This window comes from Hirundo rustica, chromosome 15 (assembly GCF_015227805.2).
Source record: "Hirundo rustica isolate bHirRus1 chromosome 15, bHirRus1.pri.v3, whole genome shotgun sequence".
NCBI classification, from domain to species: Eukaryota; Metazoa; Chordata; class Aves; order Passeriformes; family Hirundinidae; genus Hirundo; species Hirundo rustica.
Genome location: NC_053464.1, coordinates 9,144,456 through 9,171,226, shown reverse-complemented (window position 1 = coordinate 9,171,226; position 26,771 = coordinate 9,144,456). Strand labels below are relative to the sequence as shown.

Below are 26,771 nucleotides of genomic sequence, written 5' to 3'. Positions count from 1 at the left end.
CCTTACTTTTCATTGCATTTTCCTGAGCAGGAGGCTTAGAAGCCCTTAGCTCACACCACCAGCAAAGAGAAGGCTCCTGAGTTCCCAACACCTACTTGGAATGTGAGATCACGCTCAGGAGAACCAGACAAACGTGCTGTGCTCTGCCCACAGAAACAAACACCCAGTCCAAACCAAAACAAACAGCTCAGTGACGAGTATTAATCTAGGCTGCCTCAAATTTGGGGTTACAGATCCACTGACAATCAGCCAATGGAGACACTGTGTAAACGCAATTGTTTTGATAGAGTAAATACAAATATTGTATGGGGTAGGGGGAAGGCTCTAAATGAGAGCTTTGACAATTGTAGTCTAACACAAGAGACAGAAATATTCTGATGCTTATCTACATTTGCAAAATCCAACATGTTCATTATGATCTTACTTTGCAAAGAGCTTCCGATACCATTTAACACACCTGCAGAAGTGTATTTCCTTTTAAGTTCTTTTGAAGTACTTTTATAGGAATGTAAGAATCTATGCTACAGTACTGTGACATTTCTTAAATCCTCCAAAGAACGAATAAGAAACCCTTTTTGGCAATACAGAAAGCTCATCCTTTCTACCTGGATTTACTGTTTTAATTAGAATAAATCCACATTTTATCAGTGATCGTCACCTGTACCCCAAACAAAAATGTAACCAATCCTATTAATTTACAATTAACATTTTTGTATCAAATCATCTCAGCAATTACACACATCCACATATAAAATCACAGAAAGTAATACATAGCACAAAGCATCAGTTTAACTGCAGTGTTCTAGTAAAGGCTGGCAATAACACGAAGGTAGGAGTCACTGGTTCAGAGCATACAACACTAAATAGATATATTTATGACAGAAGTAATTTTCAACTCTATATGGAGACAAAAGAGATAAAAGCACAGAAACAACACAATCTCCCATATCACAGCACATCCAGTGGCACTCAGGAGATGCAAATGGCTCCTGAATAAATGCAGACCAAGTATCTTAATTTTGAAGTGTGAATCAATTTTTATTATATTACAAAGATTAAACACCTGAAATCAATTTCTAACCCTCTAAAAGACAACAGTGAACTTCTACAAAATAGTAGTGAGCTATCATTACAGAAATCAGTAAAAAACAAATCAACTGATACCAGCAAACATATTTCTTATCTTTCTAGGCAGGAAATATGTAAGAACAGAATTGCTCAGAAGATAGGCAGTGTCTGGTTATACAAACACAACCAGGCTACATCACCAACAGGGTATTACCTTACTGCATGTCTGATCATATCTGAATCACCAGCTCTAAATCTTTACTGCCAACACGTAAAACAGAGTCGAAATAATTATTAGCAAAACTATTCCGTGCAAAAACCATGAATTACAATCTTTGTTTTCTGCACTAAGGTTATTTCTTGGACTTTCTATGCAAAAATAGCATAAAGAATTCTCTTCCTAGCATCACAGCCATCTGTTAGGGATAATAAGCACCAGTAAAGAATTCTCAAGCCAACAGACAAAAAAGGCAATTTAGACATACCAGGAACTAATTGAAGAAATTATTAATATGATGCAGTAAAAGAGAAATAAAAGTTGTGACCCTGTAACTACTGATGCATACACTTTAAAATTTTGTATTAGCTATATTGAAAACTATCCTCTGCTTATACTAAACTTAAAGAGTTCAGGGCTTGATTTACTTTGAATCCTGCAAAAATCTGCAGGTGCAGTCAGTGCAGCACTTATCTGCAACATCTTGTCTTGCCACCAGTTGTGACAACAGCAAAAAAAATCTTCTTTCTTTCTGCTTCAATCTGGAAGGTGTGAGCACACTTTGAAAAGAAGCAGGTTAATGGTAGAATTAAAAATCTCTTCTGCATTTTTTCTTTGTCCAAAATTTAGTCCTACAAGGGAAGCACATGAACACTTTTTAAAATACAACTCAAAATATATAAAATGCATGGGCACAGTGTCACCATTGACAAAATATGGACAATGGAAAAACAATACAACTTAAACTGAAAGTAATCAAGTTTCCTCACACGTTTAATGAGGCTACAGTGCTGTGCACTTTCTGGAGGGTTTTAACAAGAATGCTTTCCTATACATTTCACCAGCAACAGAGTTTTCCTTGGAACGATGAGGTAAGAGACAGTTGTGGAACACCAGCCTTCATCTCTGCACGCCTGTAACAACTTCCTTGCTTCTATAGCTCCTATAGGATGATTTGCTATCTGCTCCCTCTCCAAGCATCTCTCGTGAGTGATCAGCCCTTAAATGCTGAATTCTGCAGACTCAGATCACTCTGACACACTGGTACACTCACACACACTCTTGCACACCAGGCTCCAGCTTCCACTCTCCATTGACCAGGCATTCTTAACCAGCAAGTCAGGCTGTATTTTTTTTTTTTCCCCTATTCCTATTTGAATGTCTGGGCAATGTTTTTGAACCAAAAATACAAATCACAGCTATAAAAACAAGGATTTTAAGAAACCCAGTCTTGCTCTATATCTGCCTTACCCAATTCCTTGATGAATATCTTGGCAGGCCAGCTCTGCATTTGTCTGTGTGTCCATTGTTTTTCCTCAAACAGCTTTGTGACAAACGCTTCTGTCTTGTTTAACCCTGAGAAAGTACTCCCACCCAGGAATTTCTCTTTTCCTGTGGTTTTTACTTTGCAGTAATTTAAAGTAATTTAAAGCAGCAGGTTGGCTCTGTGAGAGGTTCAGTTTGCCCAGCCGCCTCTCCTACCACTCTGTAATGACAGTCCCATATTTGCTGAGGATGTCTTTGCTATTAGTGGGGTCTTTTTTCAGTCAGCCTTGTTCATTTAACAGAAAAATCATGCAAGAATTATTATTACAGCCATTACATCTGGTTCTAACCATCTAATGTGCTTAAGAGATGGCTAGAGCATTAATACCTACAAATACACATCTGCCTTGCTCTTTTTACCCCAAACAGTTCTCTGAGTTGTTCTTCAGTTACATGGGGTTTTACTGTGGGCTATCTCAGCTAAGAACTTAAATCACTACAAATGTTTCTAACTTTGTAAAAGTTACTAGAAATGAATAGATTTAATAAAATATTACCCTTCTACTGAAATATATGAACTATACATAAACTATGATGTAAATGTGGTGACTGTTTACCTGAACACTTTTCTGAAAGCCAGATTTGTCTTTCTGGTTTGTGTTCCATTTTTCAAGCAGTAACCTGAAAAAAAAAACCAAACCCCAAAGAATTACAGCAGTTTTTCACAGAGGCATAGAACACTTTAGTGTCTTTATTTAACCCCGTACTTGGGTGACTTTTCACTGAGGTGGTGTAATGCATTTTAAAACTCTTTGCAGGTACTTTTATCTGCTATTCCTGTTGAATTGCTGTTTTCTGGTTCTAGATTGGCAGTTAGGAAAGGCAACAATGAAGAAACATAAGGATCAACACACTTTAATACTCACCTCCAAGATTTTGCCTGCTTTAAGAAACTTCTAGCTTTTGCCACTTCTTGAGTAAGCTTCTTTAAATCATCTCCTTCAAAGTAAGGGAAAACTGGATTCTGAAAGCATAGTTAAAATGTTATAACTTACACCTATTTATTATTTTCTGTTTCACCACCTTCATTAACTGATCCTAAGCTCTAAATTTCCCTTCTTTGCAGAGAAGGTCTCAATCTCACAGGAGGAGAGCAGAGCAAAGCTGGATTGAACCTGGTTCTGTTCAGTGACATTGTTCTGCTGTGGAGATACCTGGGGTCTCATGCTGGAAAATTAATGAGCCAAGCACTGCGTAAGGATATTACAATTAAATGAAACACAAGATGGCAAGGGTAAGAAGACAGTAAAATTGAAGTTAGCTTAAAAACCACATGCAGATACACAATATATATTTTACTTCTCTATCAAAACCTGTATTGCACTGTGTATTCCTTTCAAGGGCTTGGGCACCTCACCAAGGCAGTTAGCAGGAAGGCAAAAACAGACACTAAGATTTCTCTTTTTGGTTTCAATATGAAATATCTTAGGAGTTTTGTATTCTTTTTTCTCACTGTTTTTCTTTTTTAAATGAAGTACTAAGTGAATGAAATGGAACAAACCAAACTGATTTATTTAGCATACATCATCATGCAGTCCCTCTGTCAATATTCTGTGTGCTGCTAATTGTCCATCTTCACCTCCAGAACCGCAGTGGAAGCGCCCTCCTGTCTGGGAAGCGAGCTTCTTCAGGAATTCAACAGCTCCTCTGTTAGCACAAAGCGGAAAGCTACTTACGAAAATTATTTTCCAAAAGCAACAGCAAAAGGATTTCTAAGAGATCCTCAAAAATATGACATCAAAACAAATAAATTAGAGGACATTATTAGAAATTCCTGTATGAATTACCTCTGTCAGAACAACCTTCCCCGTTACCATCTTGGTAGCACAGACTTCTCACAATAAATAGTCATTTTAAGAGATTTTTTGTTGTTGTTCTTACAAAGTATCATATACCTGTCTGCACAGCTAAAACAAATGGTGTGGATTTTAATATCTTGTTCCTTTATCAATCCTTCAATTTCTTTCAAAATCAGACTGCAACTGGTGTCTGGTTTTCCATCAGTCAATAGATACAGTGCCTCTACACCTTGGAAACTGAGAGCTTTCTGAAAAGCAAAAAAGGAGCTTAAATAATTTGTACATTTATATGAAAAGTTACACTTCAGAACAAAATACCATTCCAGTGATTTAAGACAGTTTTATATTTGCCACTTCATTAATCAACTTAGTTTTGTCTTTTCATTTTCACTCATTGGGGAAGGAGATTAAGGATATAAATTTGAAAATTTAAGTAGATAATTCATAGCATAAGACAACATATTTATAAGCAGGGCACTGCCAAAAATTGACCCATTGAAATAACAAAATTAACTGGTTTTGGAGAACTATTGACAAAATATTTTTACATCATATTTTATGGGAGTTTAAGATGCTTAATGTCTGAAAATCAGGTTTGCTGGAGTTGAATGAATATTATGAAAATTTGCTACAGTAATTGACTCAGAGGATATCTTTGTACTACACATGTGCCTTGCAGCTCTACTGGACTTCATTCATGATGAATGTCACCAACATTTCTATAGAGATTGTGCAAGGATGTCTGGAAGAAGAATCATTCATTTAAGGCAACATTTCTTTTTTGATTCGAATTTTAAATCTCATGAAATTGGAAGTTCAGTTTTAAGTTATTAGTTGATTTCTACACTGGTAATTTTTATAGGAGAAAAGTTTCTTCTCCTTTTACTGAAGTTCAAGAATTGTACTCAAACCCCATGAGATTCCAACAAACACTGCTTATTTAAAATCCTGTCTGTGTCAGAGCAACATATCACAGCCACAGTTGTACATAAACATCAGTTTGAGCAACTGGCCGTTTTCCCTCTCCAGTATTCTTTGAACACAAATATTAACAAAACTATTGATATCTGACCTTTTTTTTTTTTTTTTTTTTATTTACTAGGAGCAAATGATTTGAGTACCTATGAGCTCAGGGGCCAGAAACAGTGACTTACTTGATTTCTAAACTGTTGAGTGATTTGCATATAAAGATATTTATACACTTTGACAGAATAATTTCTCTAGAATGTCACCAGTCAGGTGAAGTGTTTTACCAGCACAAGACAGGATGTGTTCTCCAGGCTGTGGCACACCAACCTGCAAAGCTGCAAGGATGCAGGAGCTCCCATGAGCATGGCATGTGGAAGCCCACTGCACAGCATCATGGCAGCTTTCATCAGTTGCCTCTACAAGAGACTCTTTCCAACTCTCTGTATTTTCTGCAAATCTCAGCAGGTTAAACCTGAGGAGAGAGAAGACCCACAATATTTAACCCTAACCAATACAACGAGCCACTTTGGATAAGATAGTTTTGAAATAAGTAAATAAATAACATTTTTTAAAAACCAAATAGAAAAGAAATCAATCCCAACCAACCTCCCTAACAAAAAGCCTGGATTAAGATCTTCAGCCTTGGAAGAGTCAAAAAGCTTATCTTACTTTGGATGAACATCTTTGAAAATCTGTGGGAATGCTGAGCCTAAAAGGGTAAACAGCATCAGCCTACAGCAGAGGCTCAGATCTTAGAGAAACGAGAACTTGAAGCTCGTAAAAGCAGCAGAAAAAGCAGATCTTGTCACATGCACATTATCCTCTAATATACAATTACATTAATTGTATTTCAGTGCTCTATTACTGTAATTATGAAGCAATCTGACTGCATCATAATGAGTGCAGATTTCAGTCTTTATCAATAATTCACCATACCTGACTTCATTTTTTCTCAGCTGTTCCCAGATAAGGGAGGTAAGTTCTTTTGTGACAGGTGGCAAATATGGGCCCATGGAACCAGATGTATCAATCAAAACACAGACATTTGCTTCTAGAATGTTACCAAACAATCTTCGGCTTCCTGGGCCAGAACATTAAAACTAATTAAGAGCTATTACATAAGCTTATTTTATTGAGCATAATGTAAATCTTCAGTCTTCAGGAGTAATTCTAGGGCATATTTCTACATAATTAAGTCTAATCTATGTGGCAATTAGGTAGTTAAAAGGTTAACATTAGAAAAGTCTTTGGCCATTTCAAAACCAGCACTATCGAGCATTAATTACTAGCTAATTGTAGCAACTTGCATTACATAATTTGTAACTCCTGTACAAACCAGCAAAAACTTAAATTATTTCCCAGCAAAGATCTTTATGAGCAACAGACAGATCAAAATAGTCTTCACCAGTAATGATGCTGAACTTCTAAGCAGGGCACATTTTTGGCAAAACATTCAGAAAAGCTGATTTTGCTTGTGTATGTTACCGTACATATTCTGTTGATAGAAAGCTTGTGCTCTGTATTCACGAACACACAAAGACCCAAACCTAATTATTTGTCAGCAAGAGAGATTTTTATCAGCTGCAGATGCTGAATTCTCTTTTATTCACAAAAATAAGTTTTAAACTTTGAATGAAATGTAAGACAGAGAACCTTTATTCACATTGGAGGTTCAGATTTCTGTTCAGCTCTACTCTACCAGAAATAGCAGACAAGAATATTGTATATATTTATACATAAAAATACATACAATCTGTATATTTTTGTATATATTTAAGTTGTGCTCTACTGAAAACCAGAGGCACAGCAATACCTGAGAGAAGCCACTGCAGTCTCTGGATATAGCGCTGCAGCACCTTCTCCAGTTGTTCTGTGTAGGCTTCCAGCTCTTTAGGGTGAAACTGCAGATGTTTCACAACCCCCTGGAAAAATTCAGTTTGTACAAGAGCATCTTACTTGAGGAAATCTGAGCCCAGCTACTATATATGCAATGTTGGCATTGGACATCAGGGAGCTTTGTCTTTACATCTATGAAATATGGTAAAAATTCTGTGTCTGTTGCTCGCACTTAACTTTCTATGCTTCTCTCCAGTCATCACACAGACTGGAACAATCAAGATCCAACATTTTCCCGGTTTCAACTCACACATGATTTTGGAAAGTTTTACTTAAATTTTAAAAATGATTTTCCGTACTGTATGAGCAGAGGAGATGCTACGGGTTCTAAAGAACATGCAGTTTGGACTCCAAACATGTTAAGTGTTTTTTTTGTGGTAATAAAAGACTTTCTCTAGCTTGCTAGTGGTTTAGATTTGATGATTTAGAAAGCGCAGGGAAGAGTGGAGAGAACATCACACTAGAAAGCCAGAAACATCAATCAACATTCACTAAACAAATACAAAGCCTTTCAATAATGTAGGTACTGACATCTGCAAAAACTTACATTGATTTCTGCACTGGGGAAGATAGAACAGTATTTTGCTGATACTTCCTTGTGCAGAGACTCCACAGTTTTCTTCTGGTGGATACAGCCTGGACCAAACATCAGTCTGGGCAATTCCAGTTTAAGCTTTTTAATACTGTACTTGGTCAGCCACTTGTAAGACAAACAAATAAAGCAATTGATTGTTGGCAAATATTAGAACAGTTTAAGTAATAACACATTGTACAGAATCACAATAATGTTTACATTAAATCAGATGGATAGTTCCAAAATGGCAATTTATTAGTGAACAGAAAAATACCTCTTTGCTTGAACAGATTTCCTCCTCCTCTGGCAATGTAACAGAGCAAACAGATTTTCTTATGCACATTGCCTTTGGATATTTCTGATATATTGTACCTATTTAAGAAATGAACAAAGTACCTAAAAATTCATTTATTTTAAAAAACTGTCACCTTCAAAAAATTCTGAACCAAATCTTCTGTAATCAACCAAGCCATGTTCACGGCGCTTTCCCTTGGAGCACCTTCTACCAAAAGATCCCAAGAGACTTTACAAAAGAAAAACCCAGTTAAAAAAACAAAACAAAACAAAAACAGGCAAAAAGTGCCACCCACCTGCACCCAAACTAAAAATCCTTACCACTATTTGATAAGTGAAACTCTCTCCCCCTCACTGTTCAAAGCACACTGGTTATCAGTGACCTGTCATGCTGCCAGTTTTATAACAGAAGTGCTGATAAGAAAATGGCTTCACCCATCCCATCCTGGTAGCACATTTCTTCACACATACCCACATTTCTTCCTTCTCCAGTGTAAAATACAGACACAGAAAGCTCTGGCTGCTTCCTGGGTTTGTGCTTTCCTTTATTCTCAGTCTGAGGCCATTCTTTTACTGTTTGTGCTACAAGTAAATAATAGATTAAAAAATTAATTTGGCTCAGCTGGATAAAACTCTTACAGGAGAACTCAACCCTGTTCTTCTCTTCATATATTCCTATTACCACAATTATAAATGCTTCATTTTCTTTGATACTGATTAAGAAAAATCGTATTACAGCACTACTTTAGAGGCTTTCACAGAAATGAAACCCTAACAAATATAGAAATTACCATCAGGAAGAATGTCACAGGAGTTAGTTGGAAAAAAAAATAGGGGTTTGAACAAGCATAATATTTGTTGGAGAAACCAGTTACCTTTGTACAGAGCACCTCAGATGCAGATATGAATCCAGATTTGTAAACATTGCTACATATCAATATCAGTAGATTTGAAGACTCAAATTAAATGTAAAGAAAAATAAATTGCAAATGTTAGCAATGATACAAAAAAAATATTCAGGAAAATTAAAAAGAGGAGAAATGAATTGGACTTTAAGGGACCAGCAGTAACTGGAATCAGTTTAAGAGCTTTTCAGAGGAGCAGTTGGAAGAGTCAGCACTTCAGGACAACCTGACACTGGTGGTGTACTTTTCCTTCATTACTAGAGCATAAAAAAATCAAGTGGAACAGCATATTAATTAAAATGGAATCTAAGAGATTTAGTGGCAATGTATACATTGAACTAATAACATAATAAATGTCTGAACTGCTGAGCCTTATGGCTTCAGCTGTGGAACACAGGGGGGTTCTCCTCTCCATCACACACATCTGACATTTCCTGATAAAGGTCAGGTATTCAATTCTAGGACCTGGAAATCATTGCACAGCTGTGCAGAGTTCCTCCCTTGCACGTGTAGAAGAAAATGAGAAATTACAGCTAAAACTCATCCCAACGGAATTTCAAAGCAAGCTTGATGGTTCCTATAAATCTGATTAACGACCACAATTCCAGGTGTTTGTAAAATCTTCATTTAAATCTCTAATTTAAATAATGTCTTTTAAGCAAAACCCAAAGGAAACTGAAGGCAAAAAGCCCCTAATCCATACAGACCTGGTGGAATTCCTGCTTTGGCACTAGGAGGACGCCATGCCAGTACTCTTACAGGAGTATTTCTCTCTGCACCATGGTTGTCTTTAACGTCCTTAAGCACCTCAAGTAACAAAAGAATGAATGTAAAAAGTGTTTCAGCTGGAATGTAACTGTATTATTCTAACCTGGAACTATGCTTCTTTACTCTTTAATTCCTGCTTTACTCTGGTTTTGACAAATCCACAGGCTGCCATGACAACACATTAATTCACAGTTTCTTGCTGGGTTAAGTACCTCTAATTGCTCTGTTTTAATTATCTTGCCAATATCATCTGCTACCTTAAACCTGAAGACTAACATCTACAGAGGAAGGAGTTTGGACCATTTTGCCACCTGAAGGAGCAGTCTAGTATGGTAATGGCCCTGCTTTATAGAACACAGTATTTAGTATCTTCCTCAGCATTTTATTGACTATTGAAAATCTAGTGCTGACACCAATAGTTTCTCCTTTGGGTTTGGCTTATCCCTCTAGGGGTTGAGCAGTCTGCTAAACAACACAAGCACTTGTTTAACCCTGCTGCAGGATAAGATTTGCTGTGACCTTCAAGCAACTGACATCTAATTTAACACACAGCTCTACTATGAATATCACCAAACATCTACAGACAACCCTGTACCCGTTTTCTACAAGTTTAATCCCCACAAAACTATGCTCTATTGTCATCTCTGAGTAATTAGTTTCTCCTGCATTTGTGAAGAGGTGTTGAGAACATGTCACTTTTGATAAAAGAGCCTGGAAGACCTACGAAGCCTTTGCAACATTCCCACACCTACATTGCCATTTCCTCCATTCCCACACCTACAATGCCATTGCCATTTCAAAGACGAGACCTGGAAGTTCCAGTAAGCACTGGCCCTTTATGAATATCACAGATGTCACACCCACTCAAAACAGACTTAGGGCAGTTAAAATGAACAAACACTAGCAAAATCCCAAGGGATTCAATAGTGCAGCTTCATGGAAATAAGCACAGCAAGCAGGAAACAAATCCTGAATCCTGTTCTTGTTTTCTGCTGGCTCTCTTTGAGGCCAAAGACATGCTACTGACCTGCAGCTGTCTCATCTGTAGAGGAGCAGAACATCACAATATTCAGTACCTTCTAGAAGGATTTGCAAAATACATGTAATTTGGTATAGCACATTTCTGCTTTGCCTTTGTTTCCATTAAACATTGTTTTTTAAGGTCAGGGGAAGGATTATTTAGACACCTTTTGACGCTACAGTGTGGTTCCATTACAATTAATTATTTAGTATGATGCACTTTTTGGTACATGTAGCACTTTGAATGCAAACATAAATTCAAAGTACTATCACAGTGCTGCTGCTATTTCTTCAAATTTTCAGCTGAGCACTTCTCTCACCAAGAGGAGCATCCAATAGCTAGGCAGGATCTTTAATTAACACGGAGCATATTAAAAATGGGACCATTTCAAGCCATTCTAGGCAGACTCACAGCTCTGAGTTTAGGAGATGGCACCTTCTGTGATTTTTTCTTCTCGTTCCTCATAAGCACATTTGAGTCTCCTTCTGGTGTGAGAGGTTTCACAGACCGATTTACTGAGCGTTGCTTTAAGGACTCCACTAGAAATGCACACTGAAATGGAAATCCACGTTGTTTAGTAATTCATATAGATGGAACTTAAGGAAATGACATTTCAAAGATGGGTATTTTGTATTTACTACTATAATAATAAATAAAATTCCTATCTGATAATGCTTAACACCTCTAACTGAACAGAAACCCACTTGTGCTATGCTTGCTCAAACACACTGTATTATTTATTTGCATATAACTTGATTATAATGAAGAATTAATTTACTTGAAAAGAATTCATCACAGGATTGGCAACAAAAGGAGAATCACTTGAACCGTAAACTTGCATTTGGTATGGAATCATGACTACTCCAACACCAGTCACTGCAGTGCTAGTGTGCAACTGTTTCATAGTCCATCTTTACTCTATGGTCACGATTCTCACACTCTAGAACATTCCCGCTCATCATAAAAGGGTTTTGTCCAATCTCCTGAATTGTCAGCTGAACAAACACTGTTGAATTTTTTTAGGAAGAAACATGTAATTTAGAAGTTCTGTGTAATTTATACCTTTTGGGAGTAGTTCTTTGCTTTTTCCATTTCAGATATAATACTGGTAATATCATCGCTTTCAAAAATACCTGATAATAAAATAGATGCTAATTAGCATGGGTTTTTTAAAGTGTACAAAATAAGTATTTTTAAAAAAATGTACAACAGTTTGTACAACATGCTAAATATCAATGCAGAGAATCTGTTTCCTGCACGTCTGATCATCTGGACCTACCATTTCAGTAACTGTATTTTAAAACATCTTCAAAAAGCCTAACAGAAAATAATGAATTCAAATAACAAATTCCTTCATTAAGGCTGTATTATAACATTCTGCAATGTGATTGAAAGTCTCAATAAAACCATGACCTGTGTTTGTATCTCAGTGCTAGCACAGGATCAGCATATCTTTAAAAAAGTAAACTACTTGATTTGGGAGTAAAAAAGCATTAATGAATATTAGTTTACTAATGAAAAAGAAGCATGTGCTGACCTTCCTTTGCTCATACCTGCTTCTCCAAACCAGTGAAACCTCCCGTTGCCTGCCTGTACAATTTCTTTAAAAGCGCCGGCGGTTTCCCTTGGGGTGGCGCAGCGTGCTGGGATAATCCCACTGGAGTCAGTGCCCTCTGTTACACTGAACAGACAGACGTGCAGCTGTAAATCAAAACCTCCACAAGCCTCAGCCACATAAGCACTGATTGTGTGCTGTAAGACAGGAAAAACAAACCTCAGGGGTGAGCCTCTACCTCAGACAAGCTTCCATCTACTCCACTGCTTCGTGACTGATGAACAAATCCTCCCAGTTGGAGCAGTTCAGCACAGGAACCTATCCTGAGTAGTCCAATGCCTCCTCAGTCCGTGCAGATACACAACAATTGTCACTATTGCTGGCCACAGCGGCAACAGCTCTGCCGCAGGCAAGAGGTGAGCTGGGGTGGATTGGGGAACCAAGCAGAGATTGTGGACATCAGCTTAGCTGTGCACTGAGGCAAAGCAGGGATGAAACTCCATTTGTCTCTCATTTTCTTATCAACCACATGGGCTTTAATGATTTCTTTGGTCTGCCTGGAATTTCCAGAGGTTGGGTAACAAAAGCAGGAGACACCTCACTGCCCACATGCAGAAACTTGAGGCTGTGCATAAAGCTTAATAGCCACAGAGCACATTCACTACAAACATGGATCCAAGCAAGGGATCACTGGGATAAAAACAGGAGCTGTCTCTACATAGTGTGCTATGGAGTTCCACTGGGAAATTATTTGTGTCTTTGTTCCCATGAGTTGTACAGAAATTATAAAGTATAAAGCATCAGCTTGTTCAAACTCAGAAATCTGAAGTGAAATGAGCTCCAGAGCTGAAGTGGGAAAGGAATCCTACAAGTATGTCTTGAATTTTCTATAATTCACACATAATTAATAATTTCTACCTCCAACACATGAGTAACAATTGCAGAAATGGAATTTTGTGAGGACTGGCCATAAGGGAAAAAAGGAGAAAAATAAAGTTGGTATTAGTTTTTATAGGAACTTAGAGAAAAGCTGTCTATGATGACACTCACTGTTTCCTGATCAGGTATTCCAGTAGTCAGCAGGTAGAGTCCCTGTGATTTGTGTTTATCTTTGTCTTTGAAGTCAACTTCCACAGCTCTCCTGAGTGCACTCATGAAATTTCTACTGCCCTTGCACTCCAAGCTCAACACCCACCTAAACCAAGATGTTTACAGTTCAAAGAATGAAGAAACAAAAGCTCTTGTTTCTGCTCAAAGCAATAAAGAGAACAAAGTATCTTAAACAACACTGCACTGGAGTCTAAAATTTTTGAAAATGACAGAGCAAAACCAGATTATATAACCAATTATTTGTTCTGGTTTCTGTATGGCCAGCATGGCAAACTAGTTTTTAAAGTAAGATACAAAACATAAAGAGAAAAGAATTATCTCCTAATTTTATGTGGAAAAATATTAATATAGTAGAACTTACAGAAAGAGAAATTAAACCAGAGGTATAATGAGAACACAGAAGATGTGACTGACTCCACAAACAGAAACCTGGGACTTTTTTCCAAAGCATGTGGGAAAACCCCCATGGTTTAGCTCTCACATCCCAGCTGTATTTGAAGCAGTTTTCAATTCTTCATGTAATCTCTTCATTCCTTACACAGACACTTCTGTATCTGTGCACACATATATTATATACACACATGAAATACAAAGTCACCAAGCTTACTAACTTTTACAACTCTGTTTTCCCAAGAAACCACTATGAACAACCAGCGTGGAACATGGCAGCCTATTTTTGTAACATGATAAACTTATACAATTTTTCTCGGTGAAATTCACATACATGGGATAATTATTTGATCCTACCTCCAAGCCTTTTCTAAGTTTTCTGGCTGGGAAGGACACAGTTCCTGCTGCCAAGGCACAACGTCACTCCCAAATCTTTCACAGAAAGATAACAGCAACTAATTTTCAGACTATGGTTTAGAACAAGCAAAAATATAAAATAAATTCACTCAAGAAGAAAAATCCAATTTGGGGTATTACAGACATAAAACTGCCTGATGCCAACTATTTTCTATTTCAAACCATTTCATTATCCACATTTATCCATCACTCAAGGTTGGTTTGATTTTCTTTCCTTAAAAGGATCCTACCTGAGTTGGGAAAAACTCAGTGGAAGGATTGTGAAAAAGGAACTCCAACCCTCAGCTGCTGCCTGTATCTCTCTTGTGAGATAAGGGCTCTGTTCTCACATCATCTTAGGAACTCCAGGAGCTGCTGGCTTTTACTTTTACCTGCCAGACACCTGCCCAGCAGCTGCGCCACATTTCTGCCTGCCAGTGCTGAGTACAGAATTTTAACACTATAATATATTCAACAGTATTGGAGTTACTGTAAAGCTTAAAGGGTGCTCTCAGTTATGGTACCTGAGACACCAAAATCCTCTTCTGGTAAGTTTCTGATCGGTGAATTAATACTATTATCAACAATATAGCAGGGTGTTACTTGTTACAGGTGTGATGAAATCAGTTCCAGTGACCCTCACCCAGAACAGTGATTTTTAATTATTAATCTGGTCTCCATACATCTGATCCATGCCCTCACCCAGTAAGGACACATCAGCGCTAGTCTTGCAAATACTTCACTAAAAAACATTAAATAATAGAATAGGCCTATTGGTAACTAACAATCTCTCAGCATACTTCTTTCATTGCAGTGCATTACAGTTATTTTAGAAGACTCTTAAATAGTTACTTACGCTATAATATTGAAGCAATCCTTACTTGACATTTGTTCCTCAAGTAAAAATCGCAAAGAATGTTGGATATGAGAGATGCAGGTAGAGTTTGTCGCTGATATATCAACAAGCACAACCACCCTATATAAAAAAATATGCTATTCATTAAAAAAACACCCCTCTTATTCATGTATTCTTATCTTTAGTGCACTCTGAGTTGCCAGGGAAGGTATCTTCTACCTATGTAGCAAAATGTATAAACACTGAATCTCAATTTCTAAAAAATTCTGCAAAACATTAGGTGACATTTTAAAAAAATAAAAATAGGAACACTAAATGGAAACTTCTACCTTTTCTAAACTATGGAATAATCAGGGTACTGGCTACTTGTAGTGCTATAACAGCTCCTGAACCCCAAACAGATCCTGCTCCTTCTCTGTATTTGAGTATCTAAAACCCTCCTGAAATATGGGGATGTTTGCCAGCAAGGCAAACAGCAAGAGTCGCTGGATCCTTCACTTTCCCAGCCAACACTCCAGGAACATATGGAATATTACTCCAAAGACAAATGGTTAAACTTTCTCTCAGCTCATCAGTGCCAGAGAGGTTGCTCAGGTATGGGCTGACTGATGTTATTGAGCACGTTACCTGCTTAGAGAAAAGTGTTAATGAGCTGCTCAGCATGGTCAGTTTTAATTCTTGCTTGCAGAAACAATGCAGGATGGTCACAGCTAATGGACAGGGCATAATTTGGGAGCAGCAGTTTTGAAAAGACCCACAGATGTGATGGACAGCCAGTGGGATGTGAGTTCCCAGCACAACACAGTGGCCAGATGGGCTAATTCAGTCCTTAATCAATGAGCAAGAGAATCTCTAGTAACAGGGGCCTCAGCTACCCTCCTTCTGTCTGAAACTCCATATTCAGGGTTTGTAAACAGGAAAAAGAGCAAATGTGCAATTAAGGTTGAGTAAGATGTAAATAAACACCGCCCTTGTCACAGTGCCCTCAAACACGTTAAGACTTCAAACCTCATAAAAATAAAAACCCCAAATCAAATACAATACCTTCTTTCACAAACACTTCCCCATATTCTTCTGCTAGTAACAGATAGCCAGTCAATTCGTTTCTCATAGATTCTTACCATTTTAGCAAGGAGTATCTATGAATAAATAAAAAAAATTATGTTATAAAAAAAAGTTCATGTCTTTTATTGCCAAATGCTTAATACAGAAATAATATAACAGCATAGTAATGAAAAAATAAAAAAATATTTTCATTCATTTAGATAGCGACATTTCATTCTTCATACAGATATGAGAACACAATCCATGAAAAAAAAACAGTGGCAAAAAAAGGAACAAAGAACCTAAAGGTCTGTATCTCCACTTCACTTTTCCTCTTACCACCATGTTCCAAAATAGTGTTCAGGCATATCAGGAAAAGGAAAAAAAAAGAGCTTCATAAATGCAGTTTTTACAAGCTTACTCTTTCTTCAATAGCATTTTTAGGCAGTGTCCGTAACAAAACACATTTAACATAAACACAATATTCTCAAACACATGTAATTCTTCAACAGTATCAATTTGACATTAAGGTAATTTGTCCAAAGTCTATGCACCATGACCTTTCCAAATGTATGTAGGTTTTACATGAGGGCATATCAAACTAGAAGAGGGCCGAACTCAGAACTATAATTTAGCATGCTTTTGAAGCACAAAACACAAGCATCTACCAGTGAGGAAGGAGCACAGAAACTGCTCTTCATTTCAGTCATTTCACACTCACCTTCTGGTCTGGCTGTAGAGTTCCACAGACTTACCACCACTCCCTCTTTAATGAGTTATTTGCCCTGCCTGGAAACATTCCCATAACGCTTTGTCAGGACTGCCAGTGAAGTGGCAAAGAAAAAGGATTGACAGGCCACTATATAGCAAACCCCGGTTTAGCAAACATCCCCAGACAGCTTCTCTTTTATTAAGCTTTTTCCACTCTCTGATGATCTGCATTCTGATCTAGGAGGAAATCCTCCAGGATCACTACTGCCTGTAAGAATTCCAGTGGCCGCAGACTTACATGGACAGCTGTCTGCACATGAATCCCTGCAGTGCTTATCTAACAAGACAATTAATGAGGAATAATTAGATGGAAGTCTAGCCCTGACAAGCCCACATCATGATAGACAACTCACCTGATAGTTGTACAATAATGGCAGGTCAACATGAATATTTTTTACAGTTCCATCACACCACTCAAACTGCATCATCATTTTCTAGAAGGATAAATAGAGTTAACTGTTTACAGAACCCCACATAAGATAGACTAACATGGAATTTCTTCCTGAGGCATTTTTAAGAATGACATTAAGTATTTGAGTTGAATCTGCAACTCAAATTCCAGCCTGCAGAATTTCAACTAACTTATAAAGTACTGATTTAAATTAGAAAAACGTTGCAATAGAAAGAAAAAAAGCCCCACAAACCCAGAGAAAAAAGTTCCTCATCACTTGCCTCATGTAGAGTTGATGATACTGTTTTTTTAAGAATAGGTACAAAATCTTCCACAGGAGAGAAAGCATTGGGAGCCAGAACTTGATAAAGGTCTAACTTTTTAGCTATAGAAAGAAAAAAAAATACATTAAATAAAACACATACTCTGCTTTTAATTCATGTTTCATACCTGTTAAGCTTTTCTTTCTGTGCTACCTTTCAATCCATATGTCTTTAACCAGTCTGCTGAAGTTTTGGCCAGGATGCCTGGTGTTTGAATAACTAATGGTCCTTTGCGCTTTGGAGGCTTTGGAAAGAAGCTGGAAGGTGCTGTATTTGCAAATTCTGTGGGAACCTAAAGTGGATTAAGAAAAGCTCTTGCAAGTTTTAACATAATTTATTTTTACCCTCAAATCAAAATATCCAGCATGGAATTGTAGTGAACATAATTAAAACTAAAGTGCTGGGAAACCAACAAGCAAAATGCTTTGAAAATAGCTATCACTGGTCCTCCTAAAAATGGGCTTTTACTGGGGATATAGAATCTTCTAAGTAATTTCAGAGTGACTTCTGCTCCACAGGTAGTCTACACAGTCCTTAGTAACTATGAGGTTGAAGAGAGAGAGGACAAAAACATGTACAGCATAGGAGAGATGAGGGGGAGATTAGAAATTTTATTCACAAATGATTATTTTGCCTCCTGTCTGGAATGTCTCAGGTGAGATGACCACATAAACAAGGACACCCAGTGTGAGCTTTCAGCCCCCCTTTCAGATCAGACTTGCCCACACCACCCAAGTACCTACAGTGGTTGTGACAGAGAATAGACTATTCTGCTAACAAAAGAAATCCTCCCAGGCTTGTATAACAGTATTACCAAGACAAGCCCTTATAAGTTTGCAATGGATTTAAATGTCCAACTAAATCACACAGAAGTATCTTTTAACCCTTTAGAGGGCTGTAGGAACTTCATTTATATGATCATGCACAGAGTTAGGCCAGTGCTGCTCAGATTCCCATCAGGATCACAGGACAAGGTTCTTTTCATGCACTTTGGAGAATACTTAGCAAAATTATTCCTTTACTGATTTTGTTCTTAATTTGCTCTTACAATGGATGTTCAGTAGAGAATATTCGAAGTTCACATACCAAAATACCTGATCAAGTGTATAATTTTTTTTCATATGGTGGAGACTTAAAATTTCTAACCTTAATTATTCAAAGTACATCTGAAAATAAAATGATACATACATCTGCTTTTTTACTACCAAGCAAGCCACCAGCTCTTCTTTGAAAAGTCTGCCTGATGCTCTTGAGTAGGTCCTGAGCCTTCTGGGATTCCTGAAGCAGCAGATGAAAATCACTGCTATCAAAATTCTGCAATTATAAAAACAAATGGGCAAAATTAAATTAACTACTGTGCAAACACCAACTGAAAGCAGCTTTCTTACTTTACTGTGCAAACATCAATACAAGACTGCCTGGCACAGCAGAATTGAGTGTAAATGTATCTAATGCTCTGCATATAAATTAGTAAGCATTTATAAATAAGATACTACTTTATTACTTTGAATCACTCTACAGTAAGCCACTGCTTTTATCAGCCATAAGTCAGTAAACAACACCTGCAAAATTTATTGCACTTTAAGGAAATATTTTCAGTTGCAGAAAGAATTAACCACATCTTTATTGAGCACATCCTCAGCATTTCTATGACAGAGACTTTCAGCACCAATTCTTACTATCAACTTTTACTCAGGTGATAATTATATTACCTTCTCAAAGTGAAGAATCATCAAAAAGAGAAAAATGCTTTGCCACTCTCCCTGTCACCTACCTCTCCCTTGGAAGAGTAGCAATGGTAACGGCCCCTTACAGCTTCTGCAAGGTTCTTTAGAACTGCCTACATATAAAAATAGGAAGAGAAACAGTTACTTTGATTTGACAGTCCCTTTTGATAACGTGGGTTGTTGGTATTCAGTTCTCAGTAGAGATAGAGAAAGAATATTTGACATACATATAGTGAGAAAGCCAAAATAATTATGTTTCTGTCATTTGCTTACCAGTCTTATTTTAGTATGGCTGAAGAACTTACTCAGTAAAGCAAGTTGTAAGATGATGCTCCAAAGAATTTTTTCATGTGTGCAAATCTGCTCTAAAGAGAATACAACACTAATTCAAGAACTCTAATGACTAGGTTAGCTTCACAAGTTTATGAGAGAAGGCATTACAGCTGAATAGGAAAAAAAATGACAGAGCACTTCAGGAAGTTAAGTATTAACACAATTACTTACAAGACAGGCAGGGTTGCTGCAATCATATGTAACTGTGTGAATCTGCACTTTTCTCTCCAGTGTACACTGCTGAGCGTAATCACATAATATTTCAAAAGGCTGATCAGGGCTGATTAAAAAAAGTAAAGAAAAAAGATATTAACCAAGGCAGCAACCAAATGGAGAAAAAAAAAAAAGGCCATACTGAAGAAGACATGGGAGAAAACCTGGGAAAGAAATAATAAAACATGGGAATTATTTCGGTATTTAGCATATCATGCTTTTGGAAGGTCCTTCTCTCCCTCTTTCAACCATTACTGAGATGTCACTACCGGAGTGCAGTTCTGTGCTGAAAATCTGAATGATAACAAACCCACTAGGATTCTATTCCCATTCATAAAAGCTTGTGAATGAAATGTTCTGAAGTGTTCCCTGCTAGCCCTGAAAGCTAGAAATCAGGAGCTGTGGCTTTGGCCGCTGTGGTGGAAAACTTTTCAACTCTGGCATATAAGGATGTCCTCTGTTCCAAAGGCACAAAAAAACCCCAAAACTTTGCTTTATGTTCAGAACTCAGTGTCCCACACAGCTTTCATTTCCTGAGCTCTGATGGCTAGTAAAAACCTTTCCTTAGAGCTGCACTTCTGCCAGGGACAGAAATGAAGGAATTTTTCACACAGTATGAACTTCTGTTTTCTACTCAGAGCAGATCTAAGCAAAACATGGAACCCTGTAATCGACACACTGTGTTCAGTAAGTTACCTGAAATTTAAGTTCAGTTACCCTAAGTATCAATCTTGCCAACCTTACACCATCCCTTGTTGCACATTTAAAATAAAATACAAGTAAACTAGGAGTAAGGTAACACTCCTAGAATCCTTATTGTAGTCTTTTCCTTGTAATCCCAACTCCAATACTGCAATTTTCAAATTATGACAGTAGAAATGCAGAATTTAACTTATATAATCTATTTTATCCATAACTATCCATAACTATCCATAATCTATATAATCCATAACTTATATAATCTATTTTATTTATTTAATTAGACATCTTAAGTTCTCCATCAGCACTACTAAGATCACAGAGAGAAGAATCTTTAAATGCTTAATGCTATTTTATAACAAAATCTATCTTATCCTCTTATCTTTTTCCCAGATGTGTGGACTCTTTCAGTGACATCTTTAATGACACTTAATTGATATAAAATTAGAGCTAGCAGGCTTTCAATAGATTACTGTGATAAATGAACTGCAAAGGAAAAACATAGCTTCATACCAGAAAAGAGAAGATTTATAAATAGCAAAAAAGAAAAAAAATAAAGGAATTCAAGGGTATAAAATAAAAGTATACTAAAAGGTATAAACTAAAAGTAAACTAAAGCTCAGACCTTATATTTCTATTTTTTTTTTTTTTTTGTATCAAGGTCAGTTTCTTATATCAATCCTCTATCCAAGTTAAATCTGGTTGTTAAGACAGACAATTAACTTACCAGCTTCCAACAATAAGAACCAAAGAATTCAGTTCTTTCATTGGAAGGACATGCCTTAAGGCTTTCAGCAAATTGCAGCCTCGACCAGGCTCCAGTTCTTGTATCCACTGTCTTGCTTCATGTAGCCTAGGAGAAGGAAAAAAAAAAGAATATTTAGGTGCTAAATCAGATAGATGACAAAGATTACTACAAACCATAGGAGAAGCTAAGATATTTTATACATGAAAACCATCTTGAAACCACTGACTGCATGTCAAATTCATTGCTCTTCTCCCCTCTTAAAATCACTCCAGGCACAAGATGAAAAATACTATTACCTACAAGAGATGGATCAAATTAAATGGAGACCTTGTTTGAAACAACTTGATTTTTCAGAGAAATTAGCTTACTTACACATGAATGTTGATAGTTTTTGGACACTCCCACAGCAGTGAAATTTCTGTACTGAATGAGAGGCAGTACAATTGCTTCTTATAACAAAGCTGCTCATCTATTAAGCACTAATAAATAAAAAATTATGAATGCATTATTATCCATGCAGCTTCTGGTAGGGTTATTATGTAGAAGACTAAAAACAGTAATTCCCTAAAATTAGTTTCAGCAATATTTTCATTACCACTAAAAAAGACTTCACTGAGATTCAAATATTTGGTAAGGATAGAGACAAAGCCTGCAAACTTATGGCCTTCCAACTAATTTGTTAATGGGACAGAAGGCAGGGCTATTTGTTGTGCTGGTACCAATTTTTCTCCTCAGGTGATGACAACATGAAACAGCAGTGATCTAGAATGCACATACTCACCCACCAAGCAATTTCTAAAAAATGGTTAGCAGGTAATCATGGCTAGGGCTAAACAATTGTTCAGATATTCAGGCTAAGCAAAGCAGATTATGGGGAAACTGAGTTTTCTTGAAGGAGTTTTATTTGAAAAACACAAATGAAACTACAGCTGCTTTTGTCAGGCAAGTTTATTCCATAAAGAATGCTGATAGAATTGAGAAACTTTAACAGTAACACGTCCCTTAATAATGTTTTGAAGTATATACTGGATTTGTTTTGATCTGGACATTTACAAATGCTACACTTCCAAAAACATTCAGAGCATACTTTTCAACAACAGAAAGTTCGTATTTTATTGTATATTAAGATTTTAAAGCAGATTTTTTTCTATTTGGTTCCTGGCTTCAAGTTCCACAAAACTTGATTAGTATGTTAAAATTGGCAACATTTGCTTTATTATTACTTACCAAAAGGTTCTTCTGAAAATCCAGGAGTCTAGGTCCATAACTCAAATGAGACACATCAACCAAAAGCCCAACTTTAGTTCCTTTTATAACACCGAACACCTTAGAAAAGTCACTGCAAATGTTAGCTTATCCACAGTTTAATAATTTTACTGATTATTCTGTACCACACCATTTGTAAATCAAGTCTTAGGTATTCATTTTAATTTTAAACTTTTAGCATAAAGTTGACACAGTGACAAAGTCAAGGGTGAAAAGAAGAAAAAAGGAGAGTCCTACTGGCTCCCAGTTAATTCTTACCAATGAATTATATTACCTTCTTCCCAAGACAGCTTATTCATTACTTGAGAGGATAAATTAAAAATAACTGTCCCCTTCAGGCTAAATCAGGCAACTTTGTGGAAACTAGATTTTGAAATGCTGCTTCTTTCTCTGTTCCCTTCAAGAGGGAATTACATCCTGAGCATCAGCACTGCCAGGCACAGTGTGATGAAGCAGCTGTGCAAGAGCAGGCACAAAGAACCACAAGACAGCTCCACTCCAGGCAGAGGCTAAGCTCAGCATTGACTGCTCCCATTTAAATTGTGCTGAGAGGACCTGATGACTAAGACAGCAAAGAGAAAGGAAAAGACTAAATCTAGAAAGCAGAAAACTGCATACCAGTGAAAGGTCAGGAAAAACAATCCACACAACATCACTGCATATGATGTGGAACTGGTAGTAAATAATGAAAACACAAAGGCTTTCTGGAAGCCACTTTTCACTAAAATTCAAAAGTTAATTTAGTCTTTAATGCCATATAGAGTTTCATTCTAAAAATAAACTGCAAAGTTCAAGTTACCTTTCTGCTGTCCTGCAACAGCCACTCAATGCGGTGCCGATAGAGTTCAATCACTCTGACAAAAGGCAGAGCACACATTTAGCTACAGCATTCTCTCATGCTGGGTTTCAGCGTCACAATTAACCACCTGTCTTCATCACATCCCTTTTCTCACAGATGCAAAATCTGTGAGAAACAGGTATTTTAAAAGATGTTAAATACGCCTTTACATGACTGGTGGTTGCAGGGCTAACTACTTAAATACTTCTTTCCCGAAAGCAGAACAACTTCCAACGCTTAATTGTCAAAGTAGTTATAACCTGAGGTAAAACAAAATGCTTCCTGCCCTCTAAAGCTGTTTTACTTTAACCAAAGAATTTTTAATTCCATGCACATAGCATCTACAAGATTGCAAACAGAAAGTTTAAGCCAACATTTTAAAGGGGAAAATCCATTTTTGCTTTTTCAAAACACAAAAGCCTGACACAGTGAGGTATGCTGAAATGGCAGCACTCTTACCAATTGTGAAGAATATACTACAGCTTATTGAACCTATAAATTAAATTATTTAAGTTTCCCTGATTTTATACATTTAAAATTCACTTAGAATACTTTCAACTTCCATGTCATGACAGCATCCATGACTTGAAGCTAATCCAAGTTACACAAAGTATAACCCCCAACTACACAGTGTTACCTACGGAAACCTGACCATGCACTCCTGCCTTTCTAAAATGAGCAAACTGCTCCACACCAACACCTGGTTGATAAGTAACTTCCTTAAAAAAACCCCAAGCCTCAGTTGTAGGGACATACAATTATCCCTTACTCTAAATCTCAGCAGAAAGGATTTAATGCTGAGATACTCTGAGGTGCCCAAAGATAACAAGATTTAAGGCAGCGCCTGCAGTAATGGAGAAACAGATTCAGTTACACATCAAAACAGTAAAGAAGATGGATACTTACTCAGAAAGTCTGGATTCAAAATCAGTAACAGTCTCCTCTGTAAACTCCATCTCCTCACCACCATTTCCTGAATTCCTGGAGCACTATGCATGGTTAACATCAGAGATGCACACAAGTTAAGACTGACTAGAGAAAAGGCAGTGTTGTACTTAGAAAATAATATTGCCTTCATTTACCAGATACTCTAATGTTAATTGCAAGGATTCCAAACTGTAGTTTCTTATCCATTCTTCTGTTGTTTGCACCTTTTGAGGCTGTGTTTTCTTCATTTTTCCTCTCTACAGATCAAGTGAGAAAAAAATTACATGCCGTATGAGAAATTAAATGCGCTGTTTAAATGTGACAAAAATGTACATCCTAAGGAGAATTGCTGCTAGGCACTGCATGTGCAAGAACATAATTTCATGTACTGGAATACTCTTTTGAATGTGGGATACAAAGGAAAAGAAGCTTTCAAAATACCCTCAGACTGTGAGCTAAAGGAAGGGGAAAGAGAGCTTAGTTTAGAGCAGACAGGAATGAAAACAAGAAATAGGAGAGTTCAATAAAGGAATTAAAATAAATACCCCTGTGATTTACCAGAAAGTAATAAAAATAAGCATCTCCCAAACAACTCAGAGTTTGAACTTATATTAGCTTCTGCCTTTTGGAGGAAAAATGCAGCTGATCTCACTTATTGGTTTGCCCAATTTGTTCTCAGATTCACCTCTGCAGAGAAACTACATACAGTTTCATGACACAAGTGATTACATCTATCAAACTGTGCAAGTATGCAAATGTGTGTAAGGAAGCGTATTAGTTGTCTATCAGTTTATTTATTCCCCACTGTGACTTTATAGTGGGTATGCATTACTGTACTAGTTGCTCCATTTTGTAGGAAAACTCGCTTACCAGCACATCTTGTGACTTGCTGCTATGTGTTCCCAGCAATCCATTATCTGGTCTCAGATGAGGCACAGCAAAGTCTTGCCATGATGGATGGTCACCCTGTAGATGGAATTTTGTCAGCCTACAAGACAATAAGTTTATGAGAGCAATTCATTACCCGTAAACCCCCTGTATTGTCATGAAGAAATTTCAATTTTTTTCTGCAGGAACTGTTCTATACTTTGGCAGTTGTTTAAACATTAAATTAATATATGATGTTTTGAAGGGATATAGTATATACTTTATATGAATTATAATTTATTTTCTATCTACATATGAAGTCTCAACTAGATTTTGTAAATTTCCTCACCCAATTTTTTCCAAATATTGATCATTATCCCACAACCACGCTGTCTTCCTGGTGTATGTATCCATTATATGAACAGACTGAGCCTTGTTAAAAATAAAAGTAAAAAGACAGCATTAGAGCAAAAAAGTTAAAATCCTCAGGAATAAACACTATTAGAAAGGTATTGTCAGCCATTTAAATGATAATTTATACTATGTGGGACAACAGCAAACTAAAAAATAAAGAGAAGTTACAATTATCCATTTTCAGAAAACACACTTAGGAACTATTCTGCAGGAACTGCTTGTTAAGGGATTTTATACAGTTAATTATATGTGTGCACAGCTGCTGGGAGACCGGCTACAGAGCTCAACCAGAAGAAGAGATTAACCACAGCAAACCCCAGAGCGGCGGCGGGAGCTGTGCCAGCCGGGCTGGCAGCAGGTGGGCGAGCTGCCCTCGGGTTTAGGCGCGGTACGAGTCTAGTAAAAATCATTAAAACCGGGTTTTCCCTTGGCTGGTCTCCACCGCCTCTCCCAGGGCCACCCGGGTGTCAGCGCAGCCCTTCCCGTCCCCGAGACCCTCCTCACCTCACGGGGGAAGAACCCCGGAGTCCCGACCTTGCGCTGCTCCGTGCCTGAGACTCACCTCACTCCAGCGGGGAGAGAGCCCTCAGCTCCTCCGACCCCGCGCCGCCCGCTGAGACTCAACTGACGGGGGAAAGGCTCTCCGGTGCCCCGCTCTCCCTCCCTAGGCACCGCGCCAGTGATAGCGACTCCCCAAACCCCCTCAGCACCTCCCGGCACTGCCCCGACCCTGCCTTCCCTCGTGCGGGGCCGGGAGCGGAGGGGCCCAGCCCGCTCCTCGCCCGCTGTTGTGGCGTTGCCGGTGGAGACGGGGCCGGCCCCGGCGCGCCGCTTCCCGCCTGAGGGCGCCGGTGGGTGGGACGCGAAGGGCCCCGCCGGGCGTGAGGGGACACACCTGAGGGGACACACCTGAGGGGGGACACACCCACACACCCACCTGAGGGGGGGGACACACCCACCTGAGGGGGGGACACACCTGAGGGGGGACACACCTGAGGGGACACACCTGAGGGGGGACACACTCACCTGAGGGGGGGACACACCCACCTGAGGGGGGACGGACACG

General features: G+C 37.9%; 1 protein-coding gene across 7 annotated transcripts; it reads right to left on the bottom strand.

Moving 5' to 3' along the window:
- Positions 1-26,494, bottom strand: VWA3A (von Willebrand factor A domain containing 3A). 7 transcript variants are annotated; one of them, XM_040079115.2, is made up of 34 exons: positions 26,268-26,494; positions 25,641-25,723; positions 25,295-25,412; positions 24,580-24,681; positions 24,404-24,486; positions 23,459-23,513; positions 22,621-22,719; positions 21,766-21,872; positions 21,373-21,498; positions 19,905-20,013; positions 19,448-19,513; positions 18,862-18,987; positions 17,827-17,965; positions 17,632-17,735; positions 17,313-17,393; positions 16,189-16,283; positions 15,145-15,264; positions 14,250-14,324; positions 13,443-13,587; positions 12,391-12,589; positions 11,900-11,970; positions 11,249-11,389; positions 9,756-9,855; positions 8,615-8,725; positions 8,124-8,221; positions 7,823-7,975; positions 7,193-7,301; positions 6,316-6,460; positions 5,707-5,851; positions 4,507-4,658; positions 4,135-4,258; positions 3,478-3,575; positions 3,169-3,232; positions 1-1,917 (listed from the first exon to the last, which is right to left on the bottom strand). In XM_040079115.2, exons 2-34 carry the CDS (start codon positions 25,703-25,705, stop codon positions 1,912-1,914), a joined length of 3,531 nt encoding a protein of 1,176 aa, XP_039935049.1. In that variant the 5' UTR covers positions 25,706-25,723; positions 26,268-26,494; the 3' UTR covers positions 1-1,911. The 7 variants fall into 7 exon arrangements, with proteins under 7 accessions (XP_039935049.1, XP_039935050.1, XP_039935055.1 ...); XM_040079116.1 differs by having other exon boundaries at positions 1,069-1,917; positions 26,210-26,494; XM_040079121.1 differs by having other exon boundaries at positions 1,069-1,917; positions 25,295-25,390; positions 26,268-26,290.
- Between the last annotated feature and the right edge of the window lie 277 nt (positions 26,495-26,771).